The 10,026-nt window shown below is 46.3% G+C and overlaps 1 protein-coding gene and 1 pseudogene across 2 annotated transcripts; one reads left to right on the top strand and one right to left on the bottom strand.

Moving 5' to 3' along the window:
• Positions 1-1,864: 1,864 nt before the first annotated feature.
• LOC124095430 (popy Class I histocompatibility antigen, A-1 alpha chain-like) lies at positions 1,865-3,133 on the top strand (annotated as a pseudogene).
• Positions 3,134-4,905: 1,772 nt separating this feature from the next.
• LOC124095399 (class I histocompatibility antigen, Gogo-OKO alpha chain) lies at positions 4,906-8,765 on the bottom strand. 2 transcript variants are annotated; one of them, XM_046448517.2, is made up of 8 exons: positions 8,547-8,765; positions 7,987-8,256; positions 7,473-7,748; positions 6,609-6,884; positions 6,373-6,480; positions 5,700-5,750; positions 5,512-5,559; positions 4,906-5,341 (listed from the first exon to the last, which is right to left on the bottom strand). In XM_046448517.2, the coding sequence occupies exons 1-7, from the start codon at positions 8,617-8,619 to the stop codon at positions 5,516-5,518; spliced, it is 1,098 nt and encodes a 365-aa protein (XP_046304473.1). In that variant the 5' UTR covers positions 8,620-8,765; the 3' UTR covers positions 4,906-5,341; positions 5,512-5,515. The 2 variants fall into 2 exon arrangements, with proteins under 2 accessions (XP_046304473.1, XP_046304472.1); XM_046448516.2 differs by having other exon boundaries at positions 7,987-8,271.
• Between the last annotated feature and the right edge of the window lie 1,261 nt (positions 8,766-10,026).

The raw sequence follows: 10,026 nt of genomic DNA on the forward strand, positions 1-10,026 counted from the left end.
GAACAAGGGAGATATTCACATCTTCTAAGGTCTTCTTTAATTTCTTTCTTTAGTGTTCATTGTTTTCATTGTAGAGGTCTTTCACCTCTCTTGTTAGGCTGATTCCCAAGTATTTTATTTTTTTGAGGCTATTGTAAATGGGGTAATTTTCCTTATTTCCCTTTCTGAGGATTTGTCACTGATATACAGAAATGCCTTTGGTTTATGGGTGTTGATTTTGTATCCTGCTACTTTGCTGAATTCATTTACTAGTTCTAGAAGTTTTCTGGTGGAATTTTTTGGATCTTCTAGGTATAGAATCATATCATCAGCAAATAGTGCTAATTTGAGTTCTTCTTTTCCTATCCATATCCCTTTAATTTCTTTCATCTGTCTAATTCCTTGATTCACTTTGAATTGAGTTTTGTGCATGGTGAGAGATAGAGGTTTATTTTCATTTTGCTGCATATGGATTTAAAATTTCCCCAGCACCATTTATTGAAAAGGCTATCTTTTCTCCATTGTATGTTTTTGGCACCTTTGTCTAGTATGAGATAACTGTATTTATGTGGGTTCGTCTCTGTGTCTTCCATTCTGTGTCATTGGTCTATGTGTCACTTTGGTGCCAATATCATGCTGTTTTGTTATTATAGCTTTGTAGTATAGTTTAAGGTCTAGTATTGTGATGCTTCCTTTTCTTTCATATAAATGCCTAAGGATGGGATTATTAGGTCATATGGTATGTGTATTTTTAATAGTATCAGGGATTGTGATACTGTTTTACAAATGGGCTGTAATTTTTTCACATTCCTTGCAGCATGTATGAGATTTCCAAATGCTGACATCCTCTTCATATGTGTTATTTTCATAAGTGTTTTTCATGCTGTTCATTCTAGTTGATGTGAGGTAATAATACCTTGTGATACCTGGTGAAGGTGAGCATCTTTTCAAGTACTTATTAGTGACTTGCATAGCTTTTCCTGTGAACTTTTATTCACCTCCATGGAGTGAAGTGTTGTCTGTCTCATTAATAAGTTGTAAATGTTCTTCATTTATTCTGGATTTTGGCCATCCATTCAACATGCATCTTGGAACAGTTCTTTTCCTTCTGTGGCACTCTTGTGTCAATTTAGTATAATATCAAAGATGAACAGCCAGTTATTGAAAATGTTATTAAAAATATTCCTCCTGCACATTTGTGTAAGGCTACACTTTTTTTTCCAACAGACTAAATGAGGAAAATACACTATCTAGCATTCTCTAATGACAAATAGAAAGGACTTTCAAAGTTGTAAAATGTAAAACAATCCAGTCTTCCAATTAAATCTTCTGATTTTGGAAAACACTTATTTCTTTTTAAAATTATTGTGTCTCTTAACATTCAATAACTTATTAATACTTAGAAGAAATAACATATTTAAAATGGAATTAATTTCTAATATGGCAAATATTGATAGACATCATCCACAAAAGCATGATTACCTCTGGAAGGCACACTTTCTTAGAGCATATAAAGATCTCTGAAAACAAAACGTTTGAGAACTGATGATTTACACCCTGGGTCAGGAATCAAGGTATGGTGTAACAAAGAATATTTAGTAAAGAGGAGTGTTCTGAGAAAGTCCCAGCCCTGGGCGGGGTTCTCAGTGTCTGGGTGTGGGTTCAGAGCACTGGGGATTCCCCATCTCCCTGGACTTTCATTTCTTCTTCTTCCAACTTGGGTAATGTCGTTCTGCCCCGACACATCTGATGCGACCTCAGTTATTACTCCCATTGCGTGTCTTTTTCCTAGAAAAGCCAACAACGTTACGGAGATTCGGTTTTAAAGTTCACCCCCCCCCCCCCCCCGCCCCAGTCCCCGGCCCCAGAGCTGCAGAGTGGGGTAATGACTCTCCAAAAGTTGCTCCTGCTGCCTTCAGGGGCTCTGGCCCTGGCCCGGACCTGGGCTGGTGAGTGTGAGGTCGGGAGGGAAACGACCTACATCCCTTGAGCACGGAGGATCCGGGGAAGCCATGTCCCCTGTTGCCCCTGGCCCAGACCTTCCCCACCCTGGCGCGGCTCATCCTGACCCTCCACTCCCGCCCCTAAGTCCTGCCCTCCCGCGTCCCACCGCCCCATTAGCGCCTCTAGACTCCACTTCTTTCCTCCTGGCGTTGTCAACCTGGGACCTGGGAGAGGAGCCTGAGGAGGATAGCAGGGTCGCGAGGGTCTTAGTCCCTTCCCTCCCCTAGGCTCTCACTCCATGAGGTATTTCGACACCTCGGTGTCCCGGCCTGGCCCCGGGGAGCCCCATTTAATCTCTTTGGGCTACGTGGACGACACTCGTGCTCTTTGACAGCGACTCCAAGACCCAGAGGATGAAGCCCCGAGCGCCTTGGATAGAGCAGGAAGGGCCTGAGTATTGGGAACGGAGACACAGAAAGCCAGGAAGACCTACAGACTTACGGAGGGAGTGGACTTGAACACCCTGAGCGGCTACTACAACCAGAGCGAGGGTGGTGAATGACCTGGCCCCTGTCGGAGGTCGCCACGGCTCCTATTCCTCAAGGATGGTCCTGAGTCGACAGGGATTCCCCAAGCCGAGCTTCACCCCAAGGCTGAGGGACCCTCGGAGACCCTCGGAGACCCTCGACCCAGAAAACGCCCGCGGGGACTGTGATCAGGTTTCATTTTCATTTTAGAGGAAAAACCCGTAGGGTGTGTGGGGCGGAGACGCGGGTGACCAGGGCAGGGACAGGCTCTCACAGTACCAGATGTATGCTGCTCATACCCGCGCGTCTTCCGCGGGTATGAGCAGCACGCTTAAGGTGGCGTGGATGACTTCGCCCTGAACAAGGACCTGCGCTCCTGGACAGCAGCTGACAGGGCGGCTCAGATCACCTAGCTCAAGGGGGGAGATGCAGGGGTCGCAGAGCACCAGAGGGCCTATGCGGAGGGCACCTGTGTGGAGTGCCTTGCCAGATACCCAGAGAACGGGAAGGAGATGCTGCAGGGCATAGGTATGAGCGGCTTCAGGACACCTGCCTTATGTCCTATAGATCTCTCCACTAGTTCCAACAAGGAGGGGAGGAGAATGGCACCCATGCTGGAACAAGGCCCTGTTCCAAACCAGAAGGAAGTGAGTTGGCCTGAATTCCCAGATGTTGTAATATAGAGTAACTGAAGGTTGCTTTCTCTCAGGACGAGTAAAGGATCCTGCCTCTCTCTCCCTGGCTGGTGGGAAAGACAATAAACAACTGAGCACAGTTCCCTGGCAGAAGTCTTGGTATCAAGAAAGGTTGTCAGGTCCATTGCATCCAGTGACTTTAGAGGTATGACTCCAGCTTTTCCACATAGGACTGATTATTTCCCTACAGTTTCCCTGCTGCCTTGCTAGTCCTCCCATTTCAATTCTGTTCTCAACTCAATCATACGATTGATGCTTTGGAAAGATGAACCATGTCTTTGCTCAAAACTGCCTAACTCATGCAGGATTCTTCCATCAAACTCCAGATAGTTCTGAGACTGGTGGTGCCTCTGAACTCTTCTCAGTGACTCTGCTCAGTATATCCCAGATCTTTTCTCTCCCAGAACACACACACAGGATCCTGCCCTGGTGCATTTGCTTTGGAGCTTCCTCCTGCCTAGTAAGATCTTCCTCCAAACATCTTGACAAATTCCTTCATGTCCTTCAAGTCCATCCTCAAATGTCACCTTGCTAATAAGTCCCATGCTGAGCCCCCTAGTAAAACAGCCATCTTCTCTGTCCCCACAAACCCACTCTGACACCTGCCTAGCAATACTTACCACCTAACATGAACACTGTCCTTATATACTGTGCTTAGAGTATATCTTCTTCCTTTTTCCTATAGAACACAGGCTCCATAAGGGAGGAACTTTTAGGGTTTGTTTTCAGTTCCCCAATGTATACTAGGTATAAACTGTGTGCCATCTACTCAATTTTCAATAAATGAGAGCTAATGAATGATCAGTGTCAGCCCTCCCTCTTCTAGAGACACTGTCTTTATTAATGGAGCCTCAGATCAAATGCTGCTGTGTCATCTGCAGGCAAGGGCTTTTCACACTGAGGCCAAAGCCATTTGTGCTTTTCTCACAAGTGCTGCCCTCCCTCCCTCCCTCCACATCAGCCCTCCTGCTCTCCACAGCAGCTAAGGACATTTTGATCTTCAGAAAAGATGATCGTTGACTAATGGGTCATATTTCCCAACTAACTAGAAGCCTGTATTAGACTCTGTGTTATCAATCCAGAAATCTGAAATGAAGCAAATGCTAGTATTAGTACAGCTAAAGGCAGTGAAACTGCTAATAGGGAAGATTAGAATCCTAAGAGGACTTTATCTAAGATGAAAGAAATCATGAGATTCTTCCTCTCAGCTATTCCCATATATGGTTCCCTTAAAAATATTGGAGGAATGATGGAAAATACAATCCAGGAAACTGGCCTGGGTTTTGTGGGACAATGACAGGAAAAACAAAACAAAACAAAAAAACTACAAAAAACCAAAACTCCTGCTGCTGTCAAGATGAGAGACAACCCAGAGGAGATGAGACCAGAATTCCATTTAATCACAAAATCAAGGATAATTCTCCGTAGAAACTGAGAAGCAAAATTAGATAGGAGCAGAAGATCAGACTCAGGTCTTAGTCTATGTTAACCTTGTGGCATGATGACCTCCCTACCCATGGTCCTGGAGACAGGACCAGCCCTGGGAATGCTTGAGTCCCTGTCATCACAGGTCCTGATGGGATGAGGTTCAATCAAAGGGACAGGACTAAGGTACAGGGAAGATGATCCAGCTGAGGAGTAACCACATCAAGGCCCAGGGTGGACTGAGCCCAGTCTGGGTGCTACCATGTCCATCCTCAGCTGCTTTCATCATTCTCCTGTCCCCACTCACAGCAGACTCAGCACAGCAAACACATGGATTCTGTAAGGTTTCAGGTTTTATTTTCTCTATTGATTTTAGGAAACTCCCTTCCATTTAATTAACCCATTGACCATATTTCATGGCACAAATTTGAAATAGAAATCAATATTCAGATTCATTTTTTTCAATAGGGAAAGAAGCAGCTACAGCTCAGGGCAACAAAAGGCTAAATCAGGAATGGAGACATCTTAGCCCCAATTTGCACCATAGGAAAGTTGATTGAGGAAGAGAACAGAATAGTGTGGGAGGGGTCTTGGTGGGATATTCTCCTCTCTCCATTTTCTCACATTATTATCACAGGAATACAGACGCATAGACAGTTACATTCCAGCTGCACAAAGAAAAGTTGGGACCCCTTGAAATTGCAGTAGGAAGCAGGAAGAGAACTGAAGAAATCCTGTATTGTTCAGTCCCACAGAGGCAGCTGTCTCTCACTGTAAAAGAAAGTATTATGAACAAATTCAGATCACTCAATTGTAATAAAGACACTCTGAACAACCCATTAAACACTGAAAATGTCAAAAATCCTTGTGAGAGGCCCTGTAACTCAGGAGTCTCCCCATTCCCCAACCCCTCTCTCTCTTTAGGCCCTCCAGGATCTCACCTGTCTAAGCAGTGAGAGACACATCAGAGTCCTGGGCACTGTCATTACCTGAGCAGAACAAAAAGAGAACCTGGTCAGAGTCCACAGGAGATGTGGATAATGAAGGAATTATGGGATGGATCAGCTCCCCCATCACTTCCCACTACACTAACCCAAGGGCCTTGGGGATCACTATTCTTTGTACTTACAGGCAGCTGAAGCATAGGTCCTTTTTTTTACTCCTTTGGGAAGAAAACATCCTGTGACAGAACAGGTTAAAGACAGGTCTTAGAGGTGCCCCATAGTCCTGGACACTGGGACAGTCTCCAGAACTGTGACTGCAGATGTAGGGAAGAATCAGGAGACAAGAAGAAAGTAGATAGATAGGAATGGCACCAATTTCTCTCCTGGAGGGTTGCTCTGAGCAGGAAATTCCCACCCGGCCTCTAAATGTTGGGAATCAGGTCCTTTTCACCACAAAAAATCAAGAAGATAAATTTGCTCGGTGTGGTGGCCCATGCCTATAATCCCAGCACCTCAGGAGACTAAGGCAGGAGGATCATGAGTTTACAGCCAGCCTTAGCATAAGTGAAGTGCTAAGCAACTCTGTGAGATATTGTCTCTAAATAAAATACAAAATAAGGCTGGGGATGTTGCTCAGTGGTTGAGTGCCCCTGCATTCATCCCTGGTATCCACCCCATCCCCCAAAAGCATAACTTGTCTTTTATTTTTTATATGTTTTACAAAGATTAAACAGTATTCCAGGCCGGGTAAGGACACATGTAGCAGCTATTACTTCCAATGAACAAGGCAGGGCACATTTCTACCAGGTACTTGAAACCATCAGTGGAACAAAAATTCAGACCCTGCACTTTTCCTACCTGTGTTTTTCTTCTTCCACAAGACAAAAGGGACCACAGCTCCAGTGATAACAGCTCCAAGGAGGACCAGGCCAGCAACAATTCTCATGATGGGCTGAGAGGGTGGCTCTGGGAGAGGTAGGGAAATTAGGTGAGGGGCCCTCATCCCCAGTTCTCAATCCCTACCCTGCTGAAGATCTCCAGAAAAAGTCTCCTGCTTCCTGACAACAGGCTCTGGGCCCTCATCCCCTCCTTACCCCATCTCAGGATGAGGGGCTCAGGCAGCCCCTCATGGTGCACATGGCATGTGTATCTCTGCTCCTCTCCAGCAGACACCACCACAGCTGCCCATTTCTGGAAGTTTCCATCCCCTGCAGGCCTGGTCTCCACAAGTTCCATGTCCTGGATCTGGTCCTCCCCATCTCGTTGCCAGTTCAGGGTGATCTCCTTAGGGTAGAATCCCAGGGCCCAGCACTTCAGAGTGACATCTCCGTCAGGGCTAGTGTGGTGAGTCAGATGTGTCTTTGGGGGGTCTGACGGAAAGAATAGGGAAATTCAGATATTTTTGCATTACCACTCCTGGATCACTGAAGCAGTGCTCACATAACTATCTGGAGAATGGACAGCACAATTTGGGTTGGGGAGGGAGCACAAAACTTAGACACAAGTCTGGGTTGAAGCTTCTGGCATAATCTCCTATTCCTTGCAAAGTTCTAGAATCTTGTTAAGACAACCCAGTGTAAGAGGCTTCAGGTGTCTGATGGGGACTTAGAGTTCTGATCTGGGTGGCGGCTGAGAGATGTTGAAAAGTTGGAGTCACACCTCAAAGACAATAGGCTGGAGTGGACCTGACCATACATGCCAAGGCTGTTGCCAAGGGAACTGTGCTCAGTTATTTATTGTCTTTCCCACCAGCCAGGGAGAGAGAGACCAGCTCCCTTACTTGTCCTGAGAGAAAGCAGCCTTCAGTTCCTCTCAGTACAGCACCTGGCAGACTCACTTCCCTCTGGAGGAAGAGCAGGGTGGTGTTCTAGTGTGAGTGTTATTCTCCTCCCTTTCTCGTGGGAAGAGAGTGGAGAGATCTACAGGACATCAGGCAGGAGTCCCACAGCCTCTAATACCTAAGCGCTGCAATGCCTCCTTCCCGTTCTCCAGATATCTGAGGAGCTCCTCCACACAGGTACCCTCCAGGTAGGCCCTGCTGTGCTCTGCGTCACCGGCTGCCTCCAACTTCCGCTGGGTGTTTCGGGCAGCTGCGTCCGCTGAGGTCCAGGAGCTCAGGTCCTCATTCAGGGAGATGTAATCCTTGCCATCATAGGCGTACTGCTTGTACCCACGGAGGAAGCGTCTGTCTGGCCCCACGTCACAGCCCCAAATCCTCTGGAGTATGTGAGAGCCTGTGTCCCCCCACCCCGGGGGATCAGCCACGACCCCACCCCGCCCACCCCATGGGTTTCCCCCACTAAATGTAAACGAAACCCGGTCACAGTCCCCGTGGGCACTCTCTGGTTCAAGGGTCTCCATGGGTCCCTCATTCTTGGAGTGAAGCTAGAATCAGGGAATCACTGCCAACTTGGGACCATCCATGAGGAACATCGGAGGTGTGATCTCAGACTTGGGCCAGGGGTCACTCACCGCCCTCGCTCTGGTTGTAGTACCCGCGCAGGTTGTTCAAGCACACTAGGTGATGATGTGCGTTGCTCGTGGAAATCTGTGTGATCTGGTCCCAAAACTCAGATCCCTCTTGCTCCATCCATGGCGCCCGCGCCTCCTCCCTGGGATTCTCGGTGTCGCTGTCGAAGCGCACGAACTGCGTGTCGTCCACGTAGCCCACGGAGATGAAGCGGGGCTTCCCGTGACCCGGCCGGGACACCGAGGTGTCGAAATACCTCAAGGAGTGGGAGCCTGTAGGCTGGGAAACTGAGACCAAGTGCACCCTCCTCTGGTGCCCAACCCAGGTCCAGGTTGACGACACCAGGAGGAGAGGAGTAGGCTCCAGAGATACAAAAGGGGCGATGGGATGCGGGAGGGCAGGACTTAGGGGAGAGAGTGGAGGGTCAGGACCAGCCACGCCACGCTGGGGAGGATCTAAGCTGGGGGTTGCAAGGATAGGCTTTCTTGGGTCCTGAGCTATAAGTGGACTGTTGCCAGCTACTCCGGCGCAGAGGCCATTTCCCTCCTGACCTTTCACTCACCTGCCCAAATGTCCGTCAGGGCCAGGGTCCCCAACAGCAGCAGGAACAGCTCTAGGGGAGCCACTACCCCCATTCTGCAGCTCTGTGAAGATTCTGCATCCAGGCGGGTGGGTGGAAACTTTAGAACTGAACCTCGGTGAAGGTGACGCTGATTCGCTTCTCTAGGAGCAAGACACGCAATAGGAGTAATAACTGGGCCCCTGTCAAGAGTGTCTGGGAAGATAGACCTGGACCAGGTTGGGAGAGTGAGAAGTGAAACTTCAGGCAGAAGGGGAAATCCCCAGTGCTCTGTGTCCACACCCAAGACACCTCTCTAGATTCTGAGAGCCAAGCTGGGGGACCTGGAACTTTGGAATATTCTTCTGTACCAATCGCTCTTTGTTACACTGTCCCCTTTATTCATGCCTCAGGGAGTAAACAAACGTTTTGGTGTCAGGATCTTTATTTGCTGTTAAAGTGTAGTGTGCACTCCAGATGTAATCATGTTAATGTGGATTATGTCCACCGATATTTGCTACATTAAGCATTAATTTCAATGTAAAGATATTTTATTCCTTCAGACTATTGAGAACTACTTGCATGTTAACAGTAGTTTTAAGAGAATTAACTGTTTTCCAAAATTAAAAGATTTAATCAGAAGACTGGATCATTTTACTTTTTACAGTTTTTAAAGTCCTTTTTATTTTTCACTAGAAAACTGCTAGATATTCAGATCTTCTGTATTTAACCTGTGACTTTGGTTGAAACAAACAACAAAAAATGCAGCTTAATACAAATATGTAGGAGGGATGTTTTCAATAACGTTTTTGATAACGTGGCTATTCATCTTTGATACTACACTAAAATGACACAAGTGTTAGTTTCCTAAAGTTTCTTTGCCATGTGGACCCTGAAACATTGTCATTGAATAGTTCATATTCTACTGTATTAAAGTCTGTGGGTGTGTCTTGCATACTGAATAGATCTTGTGCTAATGCATGATATTTTTAAAAGTCACGCATTGATGGATCAAGTTATACAGACCTTCTAGTGTTAACATATTTAAGTGCAAATAATCAAGAGGTCATATGTTGATATTACCACAGATTTCACCAAAAAGTTTGTAGGTACTTGGGAGTCTGTCAAGGTGATTGTGGTGAATTCAGATTTTCCTACTTTGTCATTGAAAATATTGCTGTTTGCGGATTATCTCAAAGGGACAGACTCAGTTCATTTTTTAGAATGTTGGCCAAATATTGAAATCTAAAGAATAGTTTTTCTGCCATTTATTTTTTAAAAGCAGAAATTATATTCCAAAAAAATATGGCTGATACTGAGAAACTAATGTTATTCCATTTTTAAAAATAAATAAATAATAGCAGCTTCTACCTCAAGGCCTGTCCTAAGGAAGGGGGCGTGACCCTTGTCCTTGGAAAAACCCACAGAGCACTCCTAAGCACATACCCACCCTGCTGAGTTGTTTGTAAATAACAGGAGAGGT

Source organism: Marmota monax, unplaced genomic scaffold (assembly GCF_021218885.2).
Source record: "Marmota monax isolate L192 unplaced genomic scaffold, Marmota_monax_Labrador192_F-V1.1 WCK01_AAM20220418_F8-fsc00393, whole genome shotgun sequence".
NCBI lineage: Eukaryota > Metazoa > Chordata > Mammalia > Rodentia > Sciuridae > Marmota > Marmota monax.